Source organism: Camelina sativa, chromosome 10 (genome assembly GCF_030686135.1).
Source record: "Camelina sativa cultivar CO46 ecotype springtype chromosome 10, ASM3068613v1".
Classification (NCBI taxonomy): Eukaryota; Viridiplantae; Streptophyta; class Magnoliopsida; order Brassicales; family Brassicaceae; genus Camelina; species Camelina sativa.
Window position 1 is genome coordinate 9,854,192 of NC_141889.1, and position 27,873 is coordinate 9,882,064.

The 27,873-nt window shown below is 32.7% G+C and overlaps 3 protein-coding genes and 1 long non-coding RNA gene across 9 annotated transcripts; 2 read left to right on the top strand and 2 right to left on the bottom strand.

The window, feature by feature from the left end:
* Positions 1-5,692: 5,692 nt before the first annotated feature.
* LOC104718379 (pectin acetylesterase 8) lies at positions 5,693-8,882 on the top strand. Of its 4 annotated transcripts, none has more exons than XM_087469518.1 (13): positions 5,693-5,999; positions 6,252-6,367; positions 6,457-6,539; positions 6,657-6,786; positions 6,891-6,970; positions 7,053-7,139; positions 7,247-7,371; positions 7,521-7,581; positions 7,677-7,730; positions 7,815-7,892; positions 7,983-8,088; positions 8,197-8,342; positions 8,445-8,882. In XM_087469518.1, the coding sequence occupies exons 2-13, from the start codon at positions 6,253-6,255 to the stop codon at positions 8,571-8,573; spliced, it is 1,194 nt and encodes a 397-aa protein (XP_087325644.1). In that variant the 5' UTR covers positions 5,693-5,999; position 6,252; the 3' UTR covers positions 8,574-8,882. The 4 variants fall into 4 exon arrangements, with proteins under 4 accessions (XP_087325644.1, XP_087325646.1, XP_087325643.1 ...); XM_087469520.1 differs by having other exon boundaries at positions 5,706-5,999; positions 7,073-7,139; XM_087469517.1 differs by having other exon boundaries at positions 5,706-5,949; positions 6,189-6,367.
* A 4,425-nt stretch (positions 8,883-13,307) lies between these two features.
* LOC104718380 (uncharacterized) lies at positions 13,308-14,619 on the bottom strand. Its single transcript, XR_756376.2, has 3 exons — positions 14,335-14,619; positions 13,977-14,216; positions 13,308-13,887 (listed from the first exon to the last, which is right to left on the bottom strand). It is a non-coding gene; the product is annotated as an uncharacterized LOC104718380 (long non-coding RNA).
* Positions 14,620-14,727: 108 nt separating this feature from the next.
* On the bottom strand, positions 14,728-16,299 carry LOC147935950 (uncharacterized). Its single transcript, XM_087469521.1, has 2 exons — positions 15,494-16,299; positions 14,728-15,233 (listed from the first exon to the last, which is right to left on the bottom strand). The coding sequence occupies exons 1-2, from the start codon at positions 15,855-15,857 to the stop codon at positions 15,214-15,216; spliced, it is 384 nt and encodes a 127-aa protein (XP_087325647.1). The 5' UTR covers positions 15,858-16,299; the 3' UTR covers positions 14,728-15,213.
* A 4,228-nt stretch (positions 16,300-20,527) lies between these two features.
* Positions 20,528-26,530, top strand: LOC104718381 (pectin acetylesterase 7). Of its 3 annotated transcripts, XM_087469523.1 has the most exons (18): positions 20,528-20,674; positions 22,481-22,596; positions 22,717-22,799; positions 23,074-23,203; positions 23,331-23,410; positions 23,542-23,628; positions 23,738-23,862; positions 23,987-24,047; positions 24,145-24,198; positions 24,281-24,358; positions 24,463-24,568; positions 24,763-24,908; positions 24,994-25,033; positions 25,478-25,549; positions 25,686-25,755; positions 25,852-25,961; positions 26,044-26,158; positions 26,267-26,530. In XM_087469523.1, exons 2-18 carry the CDS (start codon positions 22,485-22,487, stop codon positions 26,349-26,351), a joined length of 1,554 nt encoding a protein of 517 aa, XP_087325649.1. In that variant the 5' UTR covers positions 20,528-20,674; positions 22,481-22,484; the 3' UTR covers positions 26,352-26,530. The 3 variants fall into 3 exon arrangements, with proteins under 3 accessions (XP_087325649.1, XP_010434425.1, XP_087325648.1); XM_010436123.3 differs by lacking the exons at positions 25,478-25,549; positions 25,686-25,755; positions 25,852-25,961; positions 26,044-26,158; positions 26,267-26,530 and adding an exon at positions 25,436-25,466 and having other exon boundaries at positions 24,994-25,069; XM_087469522.1 differs by lacking the exons at positions 20,528-20,674; positions 22,481-22,596; positions 22,717-22,799; ... (6 more) ...; positions 24,281-24,358; positions 24,463-24,568 and having other exon boundaries at positions 24,849-24,908; positions 24,994-25,069; positions 25,436-25,549.
* Positions 26,531-27,873: the final 1,343 nt, after the last annotated feature.

Sequence of the window (27,873 nt, forward strand, 5' to 3'; positions counted from 1 at the left end):
TGGTACAATTGGGTGTTACAGACAAAAATATATAGACCATAAGAATCACTTTACGATCCTGTACCATTTGTTACAAATCAAACAATTATATAGTGTGTGCTAGAACCAACAGACAGTAAGTTAATAAACGTGAAACAACTAACAAGTACATTTAAAATGTCGCCGACAAAAAAAAATAGTTTTAGATTTTAATTTTTGTATACACTCGTATTAAAATCTAGCCACCATTATAACTGTTTTAGTTGTCTAGAATCTTAATTTGGTAACACCAAAATCTTCCACTATGAGTTAGAGTATTAAACCGATCAAATTGAAGAAATTGCCAAGTAGAGAGAATAATCATACTCGTGTAATCGTTGGATCATAAAGTATGCATTCCATATAATATTTTCATTTCTTAATGATGTAATAATCATGTGATTAGCTTAACTGGCTTTACATAATAATGTTAGTTGACGGTGTTTCTTGGAACAACCCACATGGAATGTTTTTGTATATTCAGTGTTACAAGTTGCAAACATCTTTAAACTTTAGAGAATTTTTTTTCTCTCGTCCTCCGATGATTAGTTTCTTTCTATAAATCAACCCTTGTGATTTATATTAAAACTTCCACAACTTATAAAAGTGTCAGCTACACCATTTGTCTTCACTAATTTGGTCTATCTATCGCAATACATAATTAAATTTATTTTTGCTCTTCCCAGTCAAACTATCGTAGAAGAGTAAAAGTAGCACTAAGTTCAGTTAGCATATGTATAATGTTTAATTGCTTATTAGTATAAATCTACAATGTTTAGACAAATTGTAGAGTCATGTAGACAAGAGGTGATGGACCATATTATTTTCTGACTGGATTAAACCTGTAATTGGATAATCATCATGAGAGGTAGATATATAACGACCAATCGCTGTTGAGCATGGACCAATCTCCTATATTTTTTTTTTGGTTTTTCGTATATAAAACCAATCAATTCACGAAACTTGTCTAATTGTTTTGTTAAAAATTATTAAATAAACAATATGTAACGATTAAATATTGGTACATAGTTGGCCAGCTAATGTTTTCTTAAATGCGAACATGTTCTTGTTAGTACTAATATTAATATTTATTTTTGAACATATTTTTCTTATGCTATTCATATTTCTCCCAACTTAGCTTTGACTATTATATGCTAATATAAGGTTTAATTGAATAGTTGAACAGAAAGTAAATTGAATAATAAATATAAATTGTTGGTAAATTTTGTACCTTGTGATATTTTAAAATTTAAACCAACTGCAAGTTGTTGCAAGTTTTAACACATGACCAACTTATAAAGCTACTACAGTATACATTAAAGTTTTAAAAGTTAATAAACAGTGGATTTATCACAATAGTCATTAGAAACATCATTAATATTATTGACTAATAACTATATCAAAAACCATATAATATTACTTTTAACAAAAAAAAAACACACACACACATAATATTACATATATACGTAGGTGGAACCAAATATACTAGTAAACTATGATAATTGATAGCATATTTAATTGTCATAATATCCCCATTAGGCTCAATCAAATCTCATTGTTAATGATGATCTACAGAACATGATCTTCTTCACGGCAACATAGTTTCTCAAACTTCTTAATGGAGAAAAGATAAAAGTACTAAAAAAACAGAAATTTGTAGTTCAATACTTTGTGTTACTACTTATTATCATTACCGGTATAAAAATAAATTTTTAAATCCAATAATATATATATATATATATATATATATGAATATATGAGCATGCATGTGTGGACTTGTAGATAACAAAAAGAAACATGAGAGATCAAATAAAAATATTGGTGATGGACTATTGAATATTTATGATTAAGCTAACTCATATATTTATATTTGATACAACATACATCTATATAACTGGTTAAGTGATCATTACTTGTACTGCAAAACATTATATTTACGGTCAATGAATCTGAGACAAAGAAAAATTATTTACTCTTCGAGTCATGCACCTGCTATATGTTGTAATCCACAATAATAATTAAAAGTACACCAAATGGAGAAAACTAATCTTGTTTCGAAATATTTAACTAATTGAAAGTGCAATGATCACTCAACTATCAATATCATTTGGTTAGCAAAACACAGTAACTGTGCATGAACACAAACATACAATCAGCGACTCCAATCTTAATACGAGAAACAGATATGTTTCCACAAACCTGTTAATTCACAATGATGTTTTCATTACAACTTGCTAAGTTGATGTGATTATTATACGACGGAGGATGATAAACGGATACAATTTTGGAGCCCACTGGTTTCGTGGATTTGGAGTCTTATCTTCAAAGCAGCCTTAGTGACCAACTAGAAGATGAAGACCAATTAAAATGGTTGGACAAACTTTTACATAACAGTGTCAATGTGTAAACTTCATTGTGACGTATTTAAATTCTTCTCTTCATCTATTGGTTATATATAAAATTATAACCGGACAATAAATGCTATATTAAAAGTTATAAAAAAAAAATTGAAGATCACTAACTAGCGAAAGTTACAAAACAGGTTCTGTGTGACCATCCTTTTCACCAAGAGTTTAACAAGTATAATAATTCCGTGGTCAAGAAATATCATACAGTTTTTTTTTTTTTTTTTTGCTAATAATTAAGTATATGAATAGCATTGAACTATTTTATTTCTTCCCCTAGCTTTAGTTTTACTTACAAATTTATAAAAGTTTGAAATTTTTTAGTTATAAAGTATAAAAGATTCTATATTTGATTTTAAAAAAATTATTAATTATGTTAGAATCTATCATGTTTTAGTAATGAATTCTAATATTGGTTCCGATAATCTCATTTTAGAACTATTTCGCCTCTCTTTTGTTAACACTAGCTCTCTAATGTTTGGATCACACCGTAGCTTCAAACTAATTTGGCTTATGTTGGTGAGGTAACACTAAAAAAGTTTACTCGGACAGATGATATAACTTTTGAAAAGGAAAATACTGAATTGAATATTTGAACACATCAAAATGTAATCGAATTTTTCAGCTGAATACCAAAAACTTTCGGATTTCGTGTTATAAATACTCTCATTTACATTTTTTTTACGACGAAACTATGGAAATCTACATGATTGTTTGTTGGCTAAATGGCTATACTACAGCTTCGTTCGCTCTCTAGTCTCTCCCTCGTTCTTTCTTAACGCCTAACTCCTCCCACAGTCCTACCTATCAGGTGGAAGTGTAACACACCGCGCCGGTTGTGAGAGTGGGTGTGAAACTAAACACGGACACAAATATAGAATTTATAAAGTCACTTTTAGCTCAACTCAACACAACAGCTGTTTGCAAGAAGAATCCCACCGTCAATCACGTGTTTCATCACTCTATCTTCCGCCACGTGTCAAATACAGACTCGTTCTCCAATCATATGCTTTTTGCTCCTCCCTCCCGCCGATTAGAAAAAACGGTGTTTAATGTATTTTTGGGTTGAGGCATTACAAGTACTATTTAACCATTTGAGCAGCAATATGTCACATGAATATGTTTCGGGGAAATAAAAATTGGTCTTCGAGTCTTCTTTGTTTTACAGTTGTCACATACTTTAGCGTTTTTTCAAAGACCATCTTGTAATATGCAAATGGTAGAAAAACATCGTAATTATGTTATAAAATAAAACAAGATTTGAATGTGGCACGTTGCTTCCATCCACTTAATCATTTGATAATGATGCATGAACCATAATCATATGGCATGTTTACTGATTTGATGATACCTTCTCTAATGTCGCCGAACGAAGGATATTATTTGATCAACTATATATTCCAATAGATTTATAAGAAAAACACATTAATTAACTTTGATCATGTTTTACGCAATAGTTTTCATTAAATCGACCTTATCCTTTTGATTAATTTATTTAAACGAACGGGTCTGTATGACCAAAATAACTAAACTTACGAGTCTGATTCTATGTCGTGGTTGGTCATTTCAAACATGTACATGTCAGAAAATATAATTTCAACTATACTACTTCTCTACCAGCTTTTATACCAAATTCCAATTTTAAATATACTTTTTGTTTAGTACCAATTATAAATGTTGATATATGTCATTGAATATATTTTTGCTGAGATAGTTAGAGTTTTATTTTTATTTTTTTTAGTTCGGTAGGTAACAAATAAGCTCCATAAGAGATTTGACACTGATTAATAAAAGTCTTTAATAAGTTTGAACTATTAACCATCTTAATAATTTAATTTTAAAAGATAGAAGATAAGCTTCGAAATGAATAATCCATAATTCCGTTTTGACGTTCGGATGGACCGAATTGACTTTGTTGGTCACTTGTTTACATCACTTTGGTCCTTTTCTTTGGTAACTTCTCTTCTTCACCAATCTCTCTATTTTTTTTTGTTTTTAATCAATTAATGTATGTATCACCAATTTTTTAATATGAAAACCTGTCCACCAATGTATAGTCTCCAACAATTTTCAGATTAGGTTCCAATTTAATAAAAATTTGATTGATAGCAAAATAAAATAAAATATAACTAACCTTTTTTACTCATTGATTGCAAAATTATTGCGAATAATATATTCAAAAAGACAATATGCTTCTTTCTTTTCCCGTAAATATTTCATGATTTTTTTTTCTTTTAATAGGTAAAGTAGTCTAGATGGGTGTATTACTGGTAAAATACTTACCTAATTATTCCGCCAAATTTAGACTTTTAAGTGGTACTTATAATAGATAAATAAACTCAATAAAGTGGAAACAGGAATAAACGAGAACAAATGCATATTTTTATTTTCTATTTTGAGCAAAAATTTGTCAAAAAGACAATATGCTGCGTTCTTTTCCCATAAACGAGAACAAAATAGATCGTTCGGATATGCAAATGCGTATTTATATAATTAGAAAATTAGAGATCGTTGGCTTTCTAGTTTTGGACTAGGTTTAGTTGGTGATCACCGAAACTAAGGTGAGGTAACACACAGGGAATAAAATATCACTTTGAAAAGACAACAAAAAGTGTCAAACACAGTCCATATTCCCGAACAATATCGTCAGCCGTTTGGTCGCTGTGGGAATGCGTCATTAGCAAGCTGCTGATATGATATACTATGAGATTCGTTCGTTCGTTACATAACCTTTACATTTCAACAACACCATTACATCACATTACCAGTCCGACCAGATCACGTCACCCACCCCGACATTCGGGTCGGATCCTATCCAACCCATTATAAACCCGAACATCTTTTTTGTGACGTGTGACGACTCACTATTATAGACATTTCTGAACTCAAGTGTGTTATATTCACGAACCACCCCCATCTTATATCGATTTTTTCATTTATTACCCCTAACTCTTTTTTTGTGTTAGTCAAACCCCACAAGCATCAACGTTATTTTTGACCAAGTAATCAATATATGGATGCACATATATCATTAGGTTCATCTACTTTTAATGATTTTCATAAAATATTTGCAATTAAAAGAAGACTAAATTTAATTAGGAAGGGTCATACTTGTAACACTTATTAGATTTGATCTTTGATACTTCGTTTTTTTGTATGGTCAGTATGAAGGGGTTATTATGTAGCAAAAGAAAAAAGGGTCAAGTTTATAAGGAAATAATAACTACGGGTAAAATATGAAAGCATTTTGGTATATAAACATATCATCTTCTCGTACACACCACAATCCTTTTGTTTTATTATACTCCTTTCTTTCTTTTTTTTTTTTTTTATTTTTTTTTTTGGTTTCATGAAAACGAACGAATCAGTGTCGGCTCTTGGGTTCTGAAAAACAGAGAAAAAAAAAAAAAAAACATTGTACGTCGGATCCAAAACGCGCGTTTTAACAAACGCTAAACCTACTCCAGATTCTTCTCCTTTCCGCCATTGCTCGGAAATCGCGTCCATGTCTGAAATTTTCTTGTCTGTAAATTTTTTTTCCTTTTGTTTTTATTAAGCTGGAAATTGGAAACTCAGGTACCGCAAAAATCAAACTTAAACTGAAAAAAAAAGAACGTTTTTTAAGATACGAAATGCTAAAAAAAATGGTGTGAACATAAAGTTCGGATCTAATTCATTTTTTGTCTACTTCTGTATTTGTTTCCTTCCTCCAAATTGGGGGGATCTTGTATTTAAGTACTATATATAATGCCATTTTTGCTATAGATGTTCTCTTTTTATTTGTACTTTGTTATAAATATGTGTATCTCTTGTTTTGTGTTTCGCCAGAATGTTCAACTTCAAGCAATGGTTGGTTCTTTTGGTGTGTTCGTTAGTAATGATGAAGACAGAAGGACTGTTTGTTAATATTACATATGTTCGAAACGCAGTCGCTAAAGGGGCCGGTGAGTTTTATATTATTTGCCTCTATATAAAATATTTATTCATTTAATTCTTAATATATGTTTTTTTTTATTTTTTGTTGGTTTTGTAGTTTGTTTGGATGGAAGTCCACCAGCTTATCATTTAGACAGAGGTTCTGGAACTGGAATTAATAGCTGGTTGATTCAGCTTGAGGTCTTGCTCTGTTTTTTTCTCTCTCTTCGTGTTCTGTTTGTTCCTGCTTTGGCTTAAGGAGATGATGATTCTTGATTGAGATTTTGTTTGTGATTATTGGAAACGATTTTGATTTAGGGAGGAGGATGGTGTAATAATGTCACAAATTGTCTCAGTCGGATGCATACTCGATTAGGTTCATCTAAGAAAATGGTGGAGAACCTTGCTTTCTCAGCTATTCTTAGCAATAAGAAACAATATAATCCTGGTATGAATACAATTTTAGCTTGTGACTAAATTTTTTGATCTAACGTAAGTTACGTTTTTCGCTTATTTATAAGTTTTGGTTGGTTGTGAATGAAAAAACGACAGATTTTTACAATTGGAATAGAGTGAAAGTTAGATACTGCGACGGGTCATCATTCACAGGAGATGTGCAAGCAGTGAACCCTGTGAGTAATTAAGAAGAAAACAATGAAATATTATCTAGTGTTGTCTTCTTTATTTCGATAATCATAATGGTAATTTGATCAGGCTACTAATCTTCACTTCAGAGGTGCTAGAATTTGGCTAGCCGTTATGCAAGAGCTCCTCGCTAAAGGCATGAGAAACGCCGAGAATGTTAGTTTTTTTCTCTCACAAAGTTTCTCCAGTCTCCATTAACTTAACTCTTGCAAGCTATTTGATCCATAAAAAGTCGTTTAAAACGTTGATGAAAACTATGGCAGGCTGTTTTGTCTGGGTGTTCTGCTGGTGGGTTAGCTTCATTGATGCATTGTGACAGTTTTCGTGCTTTATTACCTATGGGTTCCAGAGTAAAATGTCTTTCAGATGCTGGCTTTTTTCTAAATACGTAAGACAATTTTTCCAGTTTGTAAATCTTCTTTATCTCTCTATCACATCAACTGAATTAAAAAGACCAGAAATTAATACGGTTCTTATGGTATGTAATCCCTTAACATTACAATCTAACAAAAAGACTTTACATTGGTATGTTTTCAGAAGAGATGTCTCAGGAGTTCAATACATCAAACAATACTTCCAAGATGTGGTTACTCTTCATGTGAGCTTTCTATTTGCTTTTTTCCTCTGTAGTAGTGACAGTTGATTTAATTGCTCATTCTTGTTATTGGAACTTTTCAATGATTTTTGTCACAGGGATCAGCAAAGAATTTGCCGAGGTCATGCACATCAAGATTGACCCCTGCAATGGTAAAAAAGCATTCATGTTTTCACTTTATAGCCTTTTATGTTACTCTTCAACTTTACTCATATCAGTTACCAACAAATATGCAGTGTTTCTTCCCACAATATGTGGCTCGCCAGATTAGAACTCCTCTTTTCATCCTCAATGCTGCATACGACTCTTGGCAGGTGGGTTATATCTCTTTTTAACTACCAGATTTCTCTATTCCCTAAGATAACTTCAGAAATTCATCTTGAAGTTTCACTTTTGTTTCTCAGATAAAGAACATTTTGGCTCCGCGTGCCGCTGATCCTTACGGAAAATGGCAAAGTTGTCAACTTGACATCAAGAATTGCCATCCTAGCCAACTCAAAGTTATGCAAGGTTAGCCTCAGAACCAAAACTTATTACAGTATCTTGGCTTTGATGGAACCTTTCTTAACTCGTTGCATCAAAAGGTTTTAAAAGATTTCCCGGTTTTGTGTTCTTTAGATTTCAGGTTAGAGTTCTTGAGTGCGGTGATAGGTTTAGGAAGATCCTCATCAAGAGGGATGTTCATAGATTCTTGCTACACTCACTGTCAAACCGAGACACAAACTTCATGGTTCTGGCAAGATTCTCCAATTCTAAACCGAACGGTAAAAACTCGGGATAAAAGAAAAAAAATGACTACATAAGGTCATTAGAATCATCAGTGTACATTTTGTTCTTATGATCATTACTTTCTTCTTAATCTGCAGACAATCGCAAAAGCTGTTGGAGATTGGGTTTATGACAGAACATTGTTTCAGAAGATAGATTGTCCTTACCCTTGTAACCCTACTTGCCACCACAGGGTTTTCACACCTCTAGATGCTCCTCCAATTTAAGAGCTTCTCTCAACTATAATATATATATATATATATATATGTATAGATTTTTTATTATTTTTGAAAAGAAAATTTGCTTATAAAAACAATTCATTTGTTAGATATAGTGAAATATTCATAGGGTTTAGCTATAGAAAAAGAAAAAGAAACAGTGTGATTAAATTCTTGAGTGTTGAGAATAAGTAAAACGAGTAATTTTCTTCAGCACTTGACTTGTGTGCTATTAAGAGTTACTCCGTTCTTTCATCCTCATGTAAAATGCGAAATTGTTACTTTTATTCAATTAAATAAAGTATATTTCCTTTCTCATTATAGTTTGAACTTTGAAGCTTCTTTTTTTTTTTATTATTATTGATAAGTATTTCTCATCTAAATTGAATGGTTTCAAAATAGTTTTCTAATTTCTAAAACTTTTCTCTACTACAACAATTTTAACTTGGGGTTTAAAAGTTAGATCAAAACTTCAAAATAATTAGTATAAATTTGTGGTTTAAAAGAACTTGTATAAAAGATTTATCGTCTAACCAATCACACCATAAAGTAATCTTACTATATTACCTGAGAGTACAAATATAAAACTAACCCTATAAAGTGAAGATTAGATTAATAAAATCTTTTAAATAATTATTAATTTTCAAAAAAAAAAATTTCTCTCTAATTAGTCATAGACAAAAATCACTTATTAATTTTAAAAATTGTAAACCAATCCGAATTTTAAAAAGAAAGATTTTATATCTAGATATACAATATGATTCTTTCAAATAACTATATATGAAAGATTTTGTTAAGATTTTTAATTATGATTCTCGTATCATATTTCTTTAATTTCATCTACAAATTGTTTTGAATTATCAGATAAAACATATGATAAATAAATATGTAGAATTTTCTGGATATGTTGTCATTTGAATTTCTGAAAATGAAAATATATTATTCAATGAAGAAAAAATGTGTGTTTTAATGTTTCACATCGGCGCGTTGGTAAAAATAAAATTCTGTGGTTGATAAATTAATAAATTTCATTTGCATTTAAAATATTATAATTACTAATTTAATATAATTCACAAAATAAATAATATAAATACTACAAACAAACAATATAAAACTATAATATACATCAAAAATATTAAAATACTATAATATTTTAAACTAATTAGTATTCAAAAAAATATATGTAGATTTACCAAAAAATTACAATATTAAAAATCAATATCGTCTCAAACAAAATAATTTTTTTTAACTAATATAACAATAATTTTTATTATTATATTATAATTTTTAAAAAATGTTGATTCGTACTTTATAGCGTATCTTCTTGTACTGATTGAAAATAAGAATCGAGTTATAAAAAAAACATTATTGCTACGAATGAGAGAATTTTGTACTTGTTTATGCTTTATGCAAAACTCATATGCCACTATGCCATCAGTATTATTTGCAAATTATTTTCCAAAGAAAACACTATCTGTAACTGACGAGAAAGTTAGTTATGAATGGTTTAAATGGCTATCAATTTCGAATTCGAAATGCACATATTTTCTTTGTATGAAACAATACTTCAAATTCGAAGGATCTTATTTCTTCAGAAGAGGTTCGGCGGCTAAATTGCTAACAACCAAGGCTGGTGTAAATATCGCAAAAAATGTTATGATTCCTGTTCAATTTTAGAAAATGGGCTTTAATTAAATATAAATTATATTTGAAAAATATTTTTGGACTTTAAAATACATTACTTTTTATGTTAATTTAAAGTGGTCCCAGTGAAAATGCACACCATGCACCCTCTATCGCCGACACTGCTAACAATGCTACTCTGATTTTCTAAGTCGACCAAACTTATACCAAACAAACAACAAAAACCTAATATTCACCGCCGACCCTTGTGTTACATTTGTTGGGCCCTTTACACTTTACATTTGTTGGGCCCTTTACACTTTACATTTGTTGGGCCCATATCGATTGGACCCAGTTTGTTGGCAATTGCATTACAATGTCTGACCGGGGATAAGGATACTATTATCTTTGTGGTAAACCCTACTTTACTAATTATTAAAGCATTTCACTACGTCCTTGTCATTATTTCAAATGATTTTAATTTTAAATGATTTTAGTTTTCATTATTCCGAATGATTTTAGTTTTCATGAGATTTTAAATGATTTTGATGATTTTAGGGAAGTTGATATGATTTATTGTTAAATTCTTTCAAATTTTCTGTATTTTTAACTAAATAAATCCTCTTAAATCCTCCAGAATCCCAATCATTATTAAAATTCAAATCTACCAACTGTTTTGAATAACATTGGATTTTAAGATAGATTTTTAAATCATTAATTAGTTTAATAACAGTATATTTTTGGTGACTTTTTGAGATCGATTATTTACTAACTTAGAATTTGTAAATTTTACACAAATCACTTAAAATGTCAAGTTGAATACACCTCTCTAAAAAAAAAATAACCAACCAAACTAAAAAAAATATGAAACGAAATATACTCACATTCTTGATATCGTTGCGAATGTTGGGAAGAGTTTGTTTCTTTTAATTTAGTTATGGTTTGAGGTTGTTGGGTTAATTCTGCCAACGCTTCTGAATCTATTTCTCTCTCTGCTCCGTCATAAGTAGCTCGGTTGGTGATTTTAAGCATGATCAATTTAAGTCGGTGGATGACACGTCGAAGATTCTGTATATTAACTTCCTGCAGTGGTTTAAATTGTAATTTAGGTTTTTTTTTAAAGCTCAAAAGTATTAAAAAAAATAATTAGCTACAAGAGGAAAGTTACCCCAACAATGTATTCATGAAGATTAACAAGGGTTTCTTCCTCAAATTGATCAAGATGCTGCGTGAGAGGACCAATATTGTTCGCGTTATCAACCAATTCATATAGCTGGGACAGATTGATTGCAATATCTGCTAACAATTCAATAGCATGCTTATGAGGTTGAATGATATTTATTCTTGTTTTTTATATACAAAAAAAATTGGAACACTATGAGTATTTTAATATTAGTATCACATAAATCATTCAGATATTATATTTTTTCCACAAAAAATCACCGTAAAAGTCTTTAACACATAAATTTGGAGCACAATATCATTAAAAGATATTTTAATATTAGTATCACCAAAAAAGGAAAATAGAGAAGCAAAAAATGTACAGATATTTCAAAGGATCTTCATCTTCACACAATCTGATTTTAGGTTATTCTTCGTAATCATAGTAGTGTTGTTAGTCGCCAAACCTTTTTTGAAGAATAATCATGTGTTATTCAGTCATTGATTTTAAAATACTTATCAAAATTATATGTTATTGATTCTATGATTTACAAATACTTGTTAAAATCTCATGTTATTCATTTAATGATTTGTTTTTCGATTTCAAAATCCACATTATGTTTTAAAGGGATTTGAATGGATTTGAATGTGTAAAATAAAAGGATTTAAATCCAAAGATAAAACATGTTAGTTCAAAATCCATGTGTTTTGATTTTTAGAATGTGCAATTCCATATGAATTTAGAAATCACATCTGGAATAACAGCTTTTATTTGGATTTTCAAATCCATTAAAACCATAGAACCAATAACTCCCTTGAATTTAAGATCAGATTATCTGAAGATCTTTCGAAATATACATTTTTTACTTTCTATTTTTTTTATGTGATACTAATAATAACATACCTTATAATGATATTGTGTACCCTAGTGATATTGACATATTGTGCTTCGAATTTTATGTATCAAAGACTTCGATCTAGTGATACTGTACTCCAAATTTTATGTGTCAAAGATTTCAATCGTGATTTTTTTTTGGAAAAAAATAATATCCGGATGATTTTATTGATATTAATATTAAAAACTCTTAGTGATCTGAATTTATTTTTGTATACAAAGAAAATAATATTAAAAACTGTTATCCGATTTATTTTTTTGCTTAAATTTATGAAAATTTCTTAATTGCTTAAATTTACTTCGCTCAAAATTTTTTTTTTGAGATCCTAAAACGTAATCATTTTAATTAAGGTAAATAAAATTGTAATCTGATTTACTTCCACCAGATAATCTAAAAATGAATAATTTTTCTAATAACATTCATATTCACATTCACATCAATCACAAAATTTTCTAATGAGATAATTATTGTCGCCAAATGAAATCTTATGAAGTTGTGAAATCTTATGAATTTTTCTGGGCCCATTACAAAAACAAAAAACAAAAAGCAAACCAACAACAAGGACTAAAAAAAATAAAGTTTTTGCTCAAAAATCCATTTAGTGTAGTAGTAGTAGTCAGCTAGTCATTGTGAATATTTTGCAAGAAATCAAATCAGTAACTATCAAAGTGTCCCCCTAGTAGTTTCCCTAATTACACACAGAATCTGTAACAGTCCCAGCCACCCATCCATCCCAAAACAGTTTCAACAACTCAGTTTCTTTTAAACACATTAAAATAACTAGAATCTATTTCATTCAATCCCCCAACCAAAAGACCTCGAATTTCAAATGGAAACCACTTGCCTTGAACGTCTCTTTCGCAATCTTGTCAACAAACTTGCACTCCAAGAGAAAAAGTGAAAAAAAAAAAATTACAAGAATTTTGATCCACAGTGTGACATAAGAACACAACTCGGCATGACCCTACTTCTTTTAAGGTTCCACAAACAACAGCAGTTTCTAGTTTGGATCATTGTGAAAGATACTCTAAAATCATTAGTGATCTTAGGGCCGGTAGTGAGATTTAAAAACAGTTTTAACCAATTACCAAACCAAAATCAACTACAGTTAGCTTCTTCATACATTAGAGAAATCCACAGATAGAAATTACATAATAGTAAGAGATTATAGAGTCATATGACAGACATAATGGGGGATAAGAAGATTAAAGAAACATATAAGAAGATGGATGAGTCATATAGCACAAAATCAGACTTGTACTAGATCATTAGTAGAATTGATCAAATCTTTGAGGCTGTCAAGGACGAGTTGCAGCCGATCCTCTAATTCTTTAGGAAAAGCTTCTCTTCTCCACTCCCTTTCGTATGCAACAGTTTGCATAAAACGCTCGACGTCCTTTGAATATTTCTCATCCATTTTGGACAACATCTCCTTTAAACTTCTCTTCCGGACTAACTCCCACTCCTGCACCGTCTTGCAGCTTCTCATTTGTTTCATCCGCGCCTCATGTAGCTTGTCACAATCCGCATTAAGCTTCTCCTCTTGGCGTTTCCCAATCTTCTCCAAACGCTCAGGTTGGTCTTTCACGAAATCTTCGCATGCGTATTCCAATTGCCTCAACTCCACCACTTTTTTTAAACCCCTGGCACAACACACCATCACATTCACATCCAAACACAAAGTTTTCTAATTTTGGAATAAATTTTAGTGGCCAAATATATAAAAACTGACATAATTTTGAAATAGTATGAAGTTACTGAGTCCTAAGTATTTGGGAAGAAGGTCTCTGCAGCATTCTAGCGGTTTCGAAACTATGAAACTGACGCCGTTTGGTCCCCAGGAGATGATTGAATCCGTCGAAGGTTCATCAACCATCTTATACACTTTGGTCACGAACTCGACGCATCTCTTTCTTTCTACAGCTCCAGGACCAGGATCCATTATTATTAGTATCCCATAGGAGACCACTACCTTCAAGATTTACAAAAAAAAAAAATATGAACAAACCCGATTCTTTTTTTTATTTATCACAAACAGATTCATCATCAACAAAGCAAACAATTTTACGAATACTATTTGCTCAATTTACCTTTGAATTGGATCTTCAGATTAGGGTTTTTCTTCAGAGAACGCTACGCAGATGAATCTTGCTGCTGAGACGGATAACCCAACAAATAACCCTAAAATCGCCGACCCCCTCTGTTAATTTTATGGGCCATTGCTCATTTGGGCCCAAATAAATATGGCCCAATTTTATATTTCAGTGAAACACTCTTGAGTATGAGTTTTTTTCTTTTCTTGTCTCTTGAGTATGATTACAGATTAATTCTTGAATGTTGAGAATTGAAGGATTAGTTTTAACTTAATTTGTCTTGTGTACTGTTTTAAAAAATTATTTATATAAAGTTGTTGTGTTTCTCTTCCATTCATTACGTCAAACGAAAAAGTGTTACTTTAAATAAAGTATAATTATTTCCTCTGCTTTGAATCCTCCTTTTAAGGTTTTGCGTATCAATTTGTATATATATAATTCAAACCTTTTACCACAAAAACATTTTAGACAATATTTTTTTTTTGGTAGGCCACATTTTAGACAATATGTACAATGAGAAAATTAAATAAATGGCTGGCATCTTCAATTTTTTCCACATAAACATTCTCATCATACCTAAAATTTGACAACTTTTATTTATAGCTACAAATCTTAATTTTAACCCAACGAAAAAAAACAAAAGAATCTAAAATAAGCTGGTGGTATTTTTCTTATTATTATTACTGCCAAATCCATATGCAATTACGCAGATCGATCATGGACCGATGATGATTTAGAGCAGTCCTACGATACAGATTCATCGGAACTTAGTCATTGTCAAGCGCCAATAGTCACGTTGGTGGCTCCTATGCATACCAACATAATAGTCTACTTCGCATATCTCCTCGTTCAACTTTAACTTTCGAGCAACAGCAGTTAGCGTGGGGAAGTTGGAACTGTCAAGCATAAAGCAGCTCTCAGGATTCTCCAAAATCATGTAATACTTAGGCATTTTCAGCATTTATGACTGCATTACATGCCCTAGTCATATTCTTCGATTCATCGATCTACCAATTCAGGAAAAATCTGAAAACAGGGGACTTCAAAATAATTATTGCAGTTGATATAAATTCTTTCGTGTCTGAAGAAACAATCTTGGCCACATATGAACAAACACCACCAAAAGAATCTCCATCCTTGGTATGATTGAGAATACCTTTCAGGACAGCTTTCCGAATCTCATGGTTCTTACCATAGGTGGACCGTAAGTAGTCCTTATGTTCCTCATCACTGAACACTGACACATCTTCTCCTTTGCTCGGAACATAGCCAGCTACGTTGAACAGTGATTTTAGATGCTGAACAGAGTTGGCTTCAGTATCATTCTTGTAAAGCATGACCACTAAGTAACCAAAGAAAGCGATTGACTTTTTGGGTTCTACTGTCTTTGGTGGAACGATTAAACCGTTTCTTGCAGCAGCTGAAGGGAAACTTATCGTTCGCACACTCCGACCCATAGCACGAACAGCTAGTTGCAGATCATCTGTTACTTCCGGCACTAAGCAACAGATCCCTCTCATAGAGTTGCATATGAGAGAATGCCCTCATAAGGCCCATGGGCCCTTAATGTCTCCCCAAAACCTAGGTTATGAGGAGAAGAACCCATGATCACTTATATATTACTACTCTCTCCCCTATCTCTACCGATGTGGGATCTTATCAATACCCCGCCCATCGAGTAGCGACGTCTCGGCGCTAGCGGCTTAGGGTCATACAAGCGGCCTTCACATCAGCCCATACCCGTACCCGCGCCCATACTAGCCATACCAAGCCGGCAGGTCGGCCCAATTGATAGAGTTGCATATGAGAGAATGCCCTCATAAGGCCCATGGCCCCTAAAACCTAGGTTACGAGGAGAGGAACCCATGAGCACTTATATATTACTACTCTCTCCCCTATCTCTACCGATGTGGGATCTTATCAATATTGATAAGTATTGAGAGAAAGGAGCTTGATGTTGAGCTGGCAGCAGAAAGGAAGAGAAGAAGAAGTTAGTAGTATAAATAGCTAGTAGAGTCTATTGTAAAGACTCATCCTGCGTGATCAACATTGTGAGTTTGTTATATCAGAGCTGCGTCTCTGTTCATGGTGATAAGAGAGGAGAACTGTAACTCCAATCTTATCAGTTAGGGTTCATAGTTTGTATTAGGGAATTAAGAAGAGATAAGAGAGAATAGATCACACCTTCAATCTTATCTGTGCGTTCGTGGTCACGGATCGAAACAACCGCCATGGAGATGGTTACGATTCCAATCTTTACCGGTGAAGATTTGCGTCCATGGCTTTCATGGCTGGAGGATTATTTTGAGCGAGAAGATTACAACGATTCAGAGAAACTCAATTTCGCTCAAAGTTTCATGGAAGAAGAAGCTGAGTCTTGGTTCTATATGCGACAGAGGATATCTCTCTTTCAATTGTGGGAGCAATTGAAGAATCGGTTGTTATGGAGATTTGGTGATGTCAACGATCCCGAGTTACGTCAATTGATTGCTGAGAGAGACGCGGCAAAACTTCTACGAACGTTGATCACGTCGACTGTCATTAAAATCTCAGAGCAGAAGCACGAAGTCTCAGAGGAGAGGAACAAATCGAATCAAGCGTGTGCAATTTCATGTGAGAAGAAAGGATCGGAGGAGGTGTTGGATTTGTGTTTTGAACCAGCTGGTTCTAAAACAGAACCGTGTCTCACATCGCAACCACAAGCGGAATCACAATCGTTGGCCGTGGGATCGCGGCGTAAACACAAACGCAACATTGCCAACGCCACCGGTATGGGTTTCTGATTCTGAGCGTGTGCCAACTATGGATATTGAACTTAGGTCATTGAATTCAGTGTTGAAAAATCAAGGATTTGTGGTGATAAACGAAACTTTGGAGCAAGAATCGATTAAGAAGAACAACCAGATAGTTAAGGTGGAAAGTGAAGGTGTTGATGCTATGTCTCAAAGTTTGGCTGGTATCACTAGAAAAGCTTATGCATACAAGGTGTTCGACAAAATGCTTCTACAAAAAGAATGACTGCAAACAATGAAGAAGAGAAGATGCTTAAAATCTTGGAGGTTCAAATTCAAATATAACAACAGGAAAAAGTCACGAAAATTGATCAAACACCAGCTCTTTCCTAGTGAAGATGGCAAGTCCATCAATTTTTGTTTTTATGCTACGGTTGGAATGGTGCAGAGGAGGAGAAGGGTTGAGAACCTTAAAATGCAGAGGCATGATTGCTCTCACACTTGGAGAAAGACAAAGTCTGCACAATTGCAGCTCATTCGATTGAGATTAAGGAGATTGCATACTCGGCTTAAGTCCTACTGCCATTCGCCACATTTGTTGCAGAAACAGCACATTCTCAATGCAAGGGATGACTTGCATGAAGAGAAGAACTCAATTCAGAGAGAGGAATCCTCTGCAACAACACAATTGATTCAACAAACTGAAACTGTGGGAGTGCATAACCTGTGTCAGCACATTGCAATAGGTGAAGAAGCATTGCTTACTACACTGGAGATGTCTGATTATGTTCTGAAATGCACATTGGTTCATGACCAAAGTGTGGATATGAAATCAAGTTTGGTGGCAAGGCTGATTAGAGGACAAAGACTTCAAAATAAACGGAAACTGAGTCTATCTCCTAAATCATGGATGTTTAAGTATAAAAGGAAGCATAGACTGTTGGTTAGCTTTGGAAAAGCTACTGCAACAAAGCATGGCAGCATAGTGCTTACCATACACCAAACTTTTCAAGCTCCACTTGCAATGGAAATTCTTCTTACGGAGGGACATGAACATGTATTGGAAAATTGTGGTGACACACTTGGTGAAGAGGATACACTAGTGTTGCAATCTGATATTGGAGATAAGGTTTTAAAATCAGTGAATTGGTGGAACAAGTGTGAGCTGCAAGCTAGGACAGCACCATCATCTGATTTTGGGTTTGATTTTGATGTCCTACAAAAAGAGATGCAGTGGATTTTTGAGGAATCAAGTGCAACCACAGTCAAATTCTTGCATTATTTTAAGAAACATAAGTTTCGTGAGAGCTGGAACTTCAAGTACAAACAGTAGGAATACAAGAGAGGCAAGTCCAACAGCTTGAGGACAAGCTGCATTTCAAAGGGGGGAGAAACGAAGAGTTTGAGGAAGACAGTTGTTTGTGAGCTGTGCTTGGGTGGTATATACACCTGTTTTACAGAATTGTGGAAGAGAAAGTTTTGCAAGGACTGGTGCTTTAAGTTCAAAAACAACACATGGACTAGAAGCTTTGCAGTACAACATTACAGGCATACATCTTTTGCTACTACACAGCTTGTGGGCAAGCTGTTTAAAACGGGGGAGTATTGATAAGTATTGAGAGAAAGGAGCTTGATGCTGATCTGGTAGCAAAAAGGAAGAGAAGAAGAAGTTAGTAGCATAAATAGCTAGTAGAGTCTATTGTAAAGACTCATCCTGCGTGATCAACATTGTGAGTTTGTTAGATCATAGTTGCGTCTCTGTTCATGGTGATAAGAGAGGAGAACTGTAACTACAATCTTATCAGTTAGGGTTCATAGTTTGTATTAGGGAATTGAGAAGAGATAAGAGAGAAGAGATCACACCTTCAATCTTATCACCCTCCAAGGTAATAGGTCGCTCTCTGGTCCCTGTCTGTCAGATACTCATTCTTTGCACACTCAAGACTCAACTGAAACACTGCATAGTTACGGTTGGCCTCTGTTGTTGCAGCAGATGATGCATCACCAAGAATCATATCTACTTCCATGTTCATTCTCAGAAAGAAGTTTGAAATCGAAATAGAACTACGTAATTTGTTTGTTGGCTTTAGAATAGAAGATCTCAATGATTCAGAGTTTTGAGTCGAGACCGTTTTATAAAGACGGAAGAGATGGAAGTTGGAACGTTGATTAGAGAGATGTGACACTTCGTTACTTGTGTTGGGGTGAGTTTAGTACATTGTATGGACTCGAGTCTCATTATTGTTCACTTGGTCTTTCCAGTTTCCTTCCTCTCGGGTGGAATTAATGCAAACGGGGTATTGTATGCGTGGTTTCAAAAACTAGTTTTTCTACCTTTTCCTGTTTTAGCTTCAATTTAAATTTTCCTATAAATATGCATTTGACTTTACACATTTATCTAATTTATTTTCTTTTATACTAGTATTTGTTTTCCGATTATATATAGAAATAACATAGATCTACTAATTCATGAAAGACCGACATCTCCAATTTTCACATAAATAATTCGATGATTTTTTTATAGCTAAGAATCTTATAATTTGGTATTGCTTATTATGCTTTTTATGCGAAAACCCCATATGCAATTAGTTGTGTGTTGTATGTATTATTCATTTGCACGCGGTTTTCGGATTGATCATTCTAAGTTTATAATCATTTAACTGAGATCCCCTCTCCATGTAGTTTCCTTTAGTTAACAATTATTCCTTTTAGTTCCTTAAAATTAAATTAACTTTTTCATATATCCATAAAATAAAACATTAAACAATGTCTTCATTTACAAATCATGTACCTTATAGTTTGCTCGTGATATTAAGATCTTATAGAGGAAGGTCTGACTTTTTAGTTTTTGTCACTTTAGCAACAAAAAAAACTCGTAATATGTTTTTGGCTGTTGCGCAGCCAGTCGTTCGGTGAGCAGTGCACCGACACTTTTTAGTCCTCGTGCCAAACTATACTTTTTCTTTTATAACTTAAATTGTGATCAAATATTTATATCTTACAAAGATAAACAAGCTAAGATAAGAATGTGAAAAGGACGCACGTTACTAGATTGATGATAACTTGTAAAACTAAATATCTGAATAATTATGCATAATTAGTTATATCTTCAACTTCCAAGAATAATATTTTTTATCAATTGGTTAAACTAGTTTAATCTACTTATTCAATCGGTAAAAACTTTTCTAATAAAAGAGAACATTTGATATATAGAGAATGGATCCTATAGAAAACAATGACGTAGTTTAGTTTCTTGACGTTGGATAACCCTGGCCTGGCGAATCTACTAGCATACACGCTATGCCCAGTCACAAGTATCTTATAAAAAAAGAAAAACCCTTTTATACAAATTAAAGCAAAAGAATATAAAATACAAAAAAGCAAATTAAAAAGGAGAAAAAGTTTATTTTTTATTAGCAACTTGTGGATGTATCTATATAATGAAGAAGACAACAATGGCTGGCTTCCATAAAACTTCTAAAGCTCTCTCTGTTTCAGATTCCTCTCTATCCATTTCATTAATACCAAAAGAAAAGAAAGGAAAAAAAAAACTATTCTTCTTCTCTCTAAGCAAAGAATAATTCAGAGGACTCCATTTTCATAAGGTATGCTTCGTTTTCTGATTTTCTTTTTTACCTGAATTTATTGTAAACTTTTTATAGTTCTGCATTTTGATCTGTACTCTGTACTTAGATTGTGTTCATTTAATGGAATTAGTTACGGCATTATAATACAATGGAATATTTGGTTGTAGTCTTGTTATACTTAGAACTAAATTACCCATAAATTACCCATTTAGGAGACTCAAGAAGACTGCAAACTGAAATTTCTTATCATAAATGTGAATGCCATATAGGTTTCTCGGAGAACTGATATGATTCTACACGTTTCTTTGCGATCCAACAAAATGAATATTATGATTCTGTAAACTATATTCTTACAAAAGACAAGATGATGTGAAAGGATGTTTTTGGTATCTAAAAATACCAATATCCCATAATAGCGATTATTAGCAATGTTTAACAACGGATTAATATAGATTTGTAATGATGATAGTAATTGTTTAGTGGTCTACAGTCTACACTCTGAGCAAGGTAATAATTACAGACAACTAAAAGAGTTGGTATGAGTAAAAGCTAAATGATTTCTAAACATGCACATGGAAGATGGATATGTCTTTTTTTGGTTTGTTTTGCTCTGGTGATTTACTTTTTTAATAGTCTAGATTTTCAATAGAAGTAATAATGTCGATTAGTGAAAATAATGGGATACAATGATAGTATCGTTCATTTTACAAAATAAAATAAAATAATAATAATTGGAAATTACACTGTAACTCTGTAAGATATACAATGTAGTTTATTCCAATCGAGATATAATTCGTATAACTATTATTGATATAAAAGTAATATATTTGTCAGTCCTCATGTTACTATATTAAGCCATAATTTACATTGAAAACAAATATAGGCTTTCATTGGTAACATCGCATAATGGCAGAAAATAAAAAAATAAAAAGTTGCAGAATAAAAAATCGCAGAATAAATTATTATGTCGATTGGATAAATATTGCAGAATCGCATAAACTAATTTCCAATATTAATTATACTTAAGATTAATGATTTCTTATATATATATATATAATATTTATGTATTTCGATATTTACACATTATAAAATAATATATATCACATATCATCAGAGATATTAAACATTTTAAATACTACTAGAAAGTGGTAGATTTATTGCAAACACATATTATTAAAAAATGATATGTTTGAAGGAGATGGTCTTGTAGGTGGAGAATCCATAACAACATATTTTTTTTTTTGTTCTTGAATAAATGCTTTGTAATTTTTTTTTTTGGGATGATGATGTTGTTACAACTTACAAAGATGAGAACTTATAGAGAGTGACGTCTATGTGAACAGGTAAAGTTCGTAATTAATAAGATAAGTAAAATATATTAAATGTAAGACACATTAGTTGGAAGAGTAACATTCGTTTGAATGAGTAACTTATTGCTATTGACATGCATTAAGTTTTGGTTGATTACTAGCTGTTGTTATTCTTGCTGTTGACATGCAAGGACTTCGATTATGCTGGTGTTAATTATCCGGCAATATAATTAATGAAAAGTTAAAAGTTTAGGCAAAACAAACGGGTAAACACAGACTTATTTGCCTAATTAATACTTTTAAGGCAAAAACGCAAATTTAAGTTTTTGCATTCTGAAATATTAGGCAATTTTTATGAATGGTAAAAAAACTTGCAGAATCGCTTTAGAAAACTAAACACTAGAAAACTAAATCGATTATGTAAGTTGCCAAAGCATCAAAAAAAAAAAAAAATCTAATTAAAATCTTAAACTAAATGGAAGCTTGTTTATTTATTTTGATAAAACTGTTATAGATCAATGGGAAGGCTTAAGCAATGTTGGTCAAGTCTGCTAGTGTTGGCAGTGGTGGTGATCGGAGCCGGAGCTGTTCCCATTACTTATCTCCAGAGCGCCGTCGCTAAAGGAGCCGGTAATATGCAATAACGGTTTACATACATATTTTATTCATATACAAAAAAATTGCATTTAATCAGGTAATTAATAAATAAGTTATTAAGAATATTCGGTTTTTTTTTGTATATTTATGTAGTGTGTTTGGATGGGAGTGCACCAGCTTACCATTTCGACAAAGGTTTTGGTTCAGGGGTTAACAATTGGATCGTCCATATGGAGGTATATAGGAAACTTAAATTTGTGGCAAAATTTGAACCACTTACCGGTTAAGTCTTAACTCTTAACCCATAGATATATAAATGTAGTTCTTAATAGTTGTGTGATTGGTAAGAACTTAAAAATATTTTGGCGGTTAGCGATCATATCAAATGTTTATTTAATTTATCTCACTGTACTGAAATGAAATTCAATGTAATATACAATATAAAGTAAAGCTAGAGTTGGTCGAATCAAATTAAAATGAAGTGTGTGTGTGTGTTGTTTAATGTGTTAGGGAGGAGGATGGTGTACCGATGTTGCCTCATGTATTGAGCGTAAGGGTACAATGAAGGGTTCGTCCAAATTCATGAACAAAGACTTTGGTTTCTCCGGTATCTTGGGTGGCAAGCAAAGCACTAACCCAGGTCTACACTAATATTAAACTCTCATTTATTTTCTTTCTAATGATTTGACGTTTCTCCTAAGGGGTATAATCTATTAATGGTGTCGAAATCTGTCTTTTCTTATTAAGATGGGTTCTATTTTCTTCAGATTTTTACAACTGGAATAGAATCAAAGTACGATATTGCGATGGATCATCCTTTACCGGCAATGTAGCAGCCGTTAATCCGGTAATTTAATAACTCGATTCTAATATATATATATATATATATATATATATATAACAACATATTGACCAAGTTTCGGATTTTAAATCCTAAATAAAACATGTTCGATAGTATGTATGAATATGATTTTGCAGGCAAACAAGCTGTTCTTCCGTGGTGCACGAGTTTGGCGTGCAGTGGTTGATGATCTTATGGCTAAAGGAATGAAAAACGCTCAAAACGTATGTTACATATGTTCATATTTCATTCAACATGTCTCTTTCTTTTGTATAAAAATTTTAAAGGTCTTAACTTCTTATAACTAAATTATTAGATATACAACTTTTTCAGGCAATACTCTCCGGTTGTTCAGCGGGAGCATTAGCCGCGATTCTACACTGTGACACTTTCCGTGCCATACTTCCCCGAACAGCTAGAGTCAAATGTGTTTCAGACGCTGGTTACTTCATCCACGGGTACGTGTGCATACTCTAGCTTTATCTTAATTAAGAATTGGCCCAAAAAAAAAAAGCATATGGAACAAAACCAAAAGTTTATATCTGATTATTGGTCACTCATTAACTGGATTTTATGAAACAGTAAAGATATCTCAGGAGGATCATACATCCAATCGTATTACAGTAAAGTCGTCGCGCTCCATGTATAACTCTTTTAATCTAATAGCTCTCAATCGTTAATTCTCTTAAAATCATAAAAACAAATTGTAAACTGATTCTTGCTCAACTCTGTTTTTCCAGGGATCTGCAAAGAGTCTTCCTATTTCTTGCACATCAAAAATGAAACCAGAACTCGTATGTACTAAATCTCGACATTTTTTTGGCATCTATGGAGTGTTATTAACGTACGTGCGTTCTCTGATTGTTTCTGTGGCAGTGTTTCTTCCCGCAATACGTCGTTCCTTTCATGCGAACACCGCTCTTTGTCATTAACGCCGCCTTTGATTCCTGGCAGGTATAATACATGATATGTTTATATACAAATCTATTTCATTTGATTATTAAAAATATACACAAAACCGGATACATGTATTTGAATTTGGTGATTTTTGTTTTCAGATCAAGAACGTTTTGGCTCCAACTGCTGTTGATAAGAGCAAAGAGTGGAAAAATTGTAAGCTTGATCTCAAGAAATGTAGTGCCGCTCAGCTCAAAACCGTCCAAGGTAAATTACAATTCAATAACTAAACCGGATTTTGGTCTTATTTGGATTTTGTTCCGGTTTATGATGTGTGAGAAGAATATATAGCTGTGTTAATTGATTAATCCTGAATTTTGGTTTGGTGTTTTGGATACGGTCAGTTCCGGTTTATCTAAATTTAAATGGAAAACAAGTGATTTGGTTTAAACATTCTTCAGGGTTTAGAGACCAGATGATGCGTGCATTGTCACCGGTTCACAGCACACCATCGAGAGGATTGTTCTTGGACTCGTGTCACGCTCATTGCCAAGGCGGAAGTGCCGCTTCTTGGTCCGGTGTCAAAGGTCCCCAAGTCGCTAACACGGTAAATTACAAAGCTTTCAGAAATTTTATAAAATCTTTAATTTTTTTTTGGTTTTAATTTCTCGATTTGTAATTTTCCTTTGCAGAGAATTGCAAAAGCAGTAGGAAACTGGTTTTATGGTAGGAGTGCATTCCAGAAGATAGACTGTCCATCGCCGACTTGTAATCCCACTTGTCCTGCAATCTCTACTGAAGACTAGTCGAATCATCTATAAACTGTTACAAAAATTTTAAAATTTTCAATTAAGATCGACTTATTGGGTTTTGTTTTTTCCAAATCATTGCAATTTTTTTATTATATCGAGGAATAAAGGAGAGCCAAACAAGAGATATAAAACAATTGCAATTGCAAGTTGTAGCGAACTTTTGAATAAAGTGTGTATTTTTAACTTTGATTTTAAGATTAATTTTTGTATTAATCTGAAAAAAAGTTATCAAATTTATATGAATTCCAAGAGAGATAGAGAGAGACTGTAGTCACTGTAGTACTCAAGTTGTTGGTGAGCTGATTCTCTCTCGGGTTTATAGGAAAGTAAAAAAATCATTGCTTTACTAAAAACTTTGGAAACGCATCGATGGATTCGGCGTTTGTGGACAGAGCTTGGGACAAATGGGTTACTACGGGTAACGTTGGTTCTTCTGGTAAAGTTCTCAGATTTTTTTATCTTCTCTCTCTCAATTATGGTTTTTGGGAAGAAGAAGAAGAAGAAGAACCCAGAAAGAAAGAAAGAAAGATTCTTCCTTTTGGTGATTTGATTGTTGTTTTTTTTTTGTTCAGGGAATCCATTGAAGGCTGCTATTTTAATTAACTATGATCCTTCAGGACCTTCTCGTCTCGTATCAACAATGTAAGCTAATTCATAAAACTTCAGACTCTATTGCTCTGTGTTTCTGCTTCACTTATTATTAGTCTATGAGGCTCAATTTTGAGTTTTATATTGCAGAGCTGAGCAAGAAGGGATTGATCTTTATCCAGTTGACTTAAAGCAGTTCATTGATTTCATGAGACGTGGCAACCTTCCTACCGAGAGCTTTGTTCTTGGATCCAATGAATGTACTGTTTTGTTTGCTTTTTTCTTTCTTTTGCTTGGAGTGTATATTTGTGGTTTGATGATAATAGGTTTTGGAATCTGCAGACATAATAACATCTATCCACGAGAATTGGTTTGCTGCTCGGTGCTTAAACACAACCCAGCCTGCTGGTGAAGGAGCTATTGTTATGCAGACCGCAGCTTACGTGTTGGTTGCTCTGTGAGCTCACTGAACACTCTGATCTTTTATAACAGTATCTTCTTATTTCTACTTACTTTTTCAGTCCAAAACAATGATGGTTAAATTTGTCATGATTTCTTATTGCAGATATGATGGATCGATTGGATCAGCTTCTCAAGCTGTGGCTGCAGCTGATCAGTTTGCATCGCAGCTGAGTCGGAAAAACTTCTAGCTTCATCTTTTGCTAAGATCACGAGTATCAATCACATTGGTTCTTCTCTGTCTTTTATAGTAATCAGCTTTGGCTATGATTTGTGAAGGATCTTTGAGTTGCAGTAACTGGTTTTTCTTTTTATCTCATCTTGTGTAACTAGAACAGTCAGAAATCAATTGGTACAAGCTCGTGAACAACTCTGCATATACATATCACCCTGCAGTTTACCAATTAGAGAAAGTAAGTGCCCATTATGTTGTGTGAGAACAGATCATCATCAATAAGATTAGACAAGAGATTTCTGATCAAGAACGTATACTAGAACATAGATAAACCCTCTTAGAGAAGTAATAGAGAAGATTAAGTAGCGAAAAGAACTAAAGAAGCAGTCAGTCAGTATGATTAGCTGAAGTAGCAAGTATTGATAAATAATTTTTCATTCATTCTCATCTTTTATAACTAGAGATGTCAGAAATCAGTTTGGTACAATCCTGTGAATACATCATCTCAGTATGTACATTCGTTGTGATTCAGTTCTAGTCCTGCAAGAATCTGGAGTTGTTGCTTTATAATTCCTGAAACTAATCAAATTTCATGAAGCACGAAACACCAGATTCTTTCTTGTCCGGCTTGTTGAATTTTGATATCTGAAGCTTCAAACTTCATGTCAGAGTATTGGCTCAGGCTCAGGTAATGGTAATCGTGTTTGTGAACGTCTTTGCGACATAGTGAATACTAACCATTTAGAGCAACTGAGAGCTCATTACAGAACCAAATGTTTTCTAAGAACAGAGAGTTGCTTATCATGAATGAACATAAAGAAAGATTAATGGATGGATGAAATGTGAAATCAGATAATGAAGAAATTTATTAAAGAAGTTTCTAATTGTTTCAACTTTTATATTCTTTTAAAAATCATTAAAATTATATATATATATATATATATATATATATATATATATATATATATATAATTTGTTTGCCAAAAAAAGAGAGAGAGAAATATCCAAAAACGAAGAAACAAGATTAGATGCCCTGACTTGTAACCATTAGTTTCTATAGAGAACATAGAGGTTGGGGTTGTGCTTGAAAGTGAAACTTCATGGCCTGACAAGAAAAAAAAAGAAGAAAAAGTTTGTATCACATGATGCTTTCTTGTTGTTTTTTGTTTGTAGAAAATTCCAACACTTTGATCATCACTACTCACTCACTAACTAGTGTATGCTTACAAATTGGCTTGGACTGTGTTTTTAGAAATTGAAAGGATTGTGTCTTTTTGTTGTTGTTGTTTCTATTTCTTAGTTGATTCTAAATATTATTCAGATCAAAACATCTATGACAAAAATTAACGTATTCTTGCAAGTACACTTAGCTAGACCAAAAAACTATAAAAGGGAAACAAATCGTTTGCCATCATCGAGTATTTTTGTAAGATCTTGCACAATTGATTTACTTCAATTATTAATGACAACAATGCTTAAATTAACATTAAACAAAAAGACTTAAAAGAGGAGCAGCTGAAAGTAAGGGACCCTGCCAT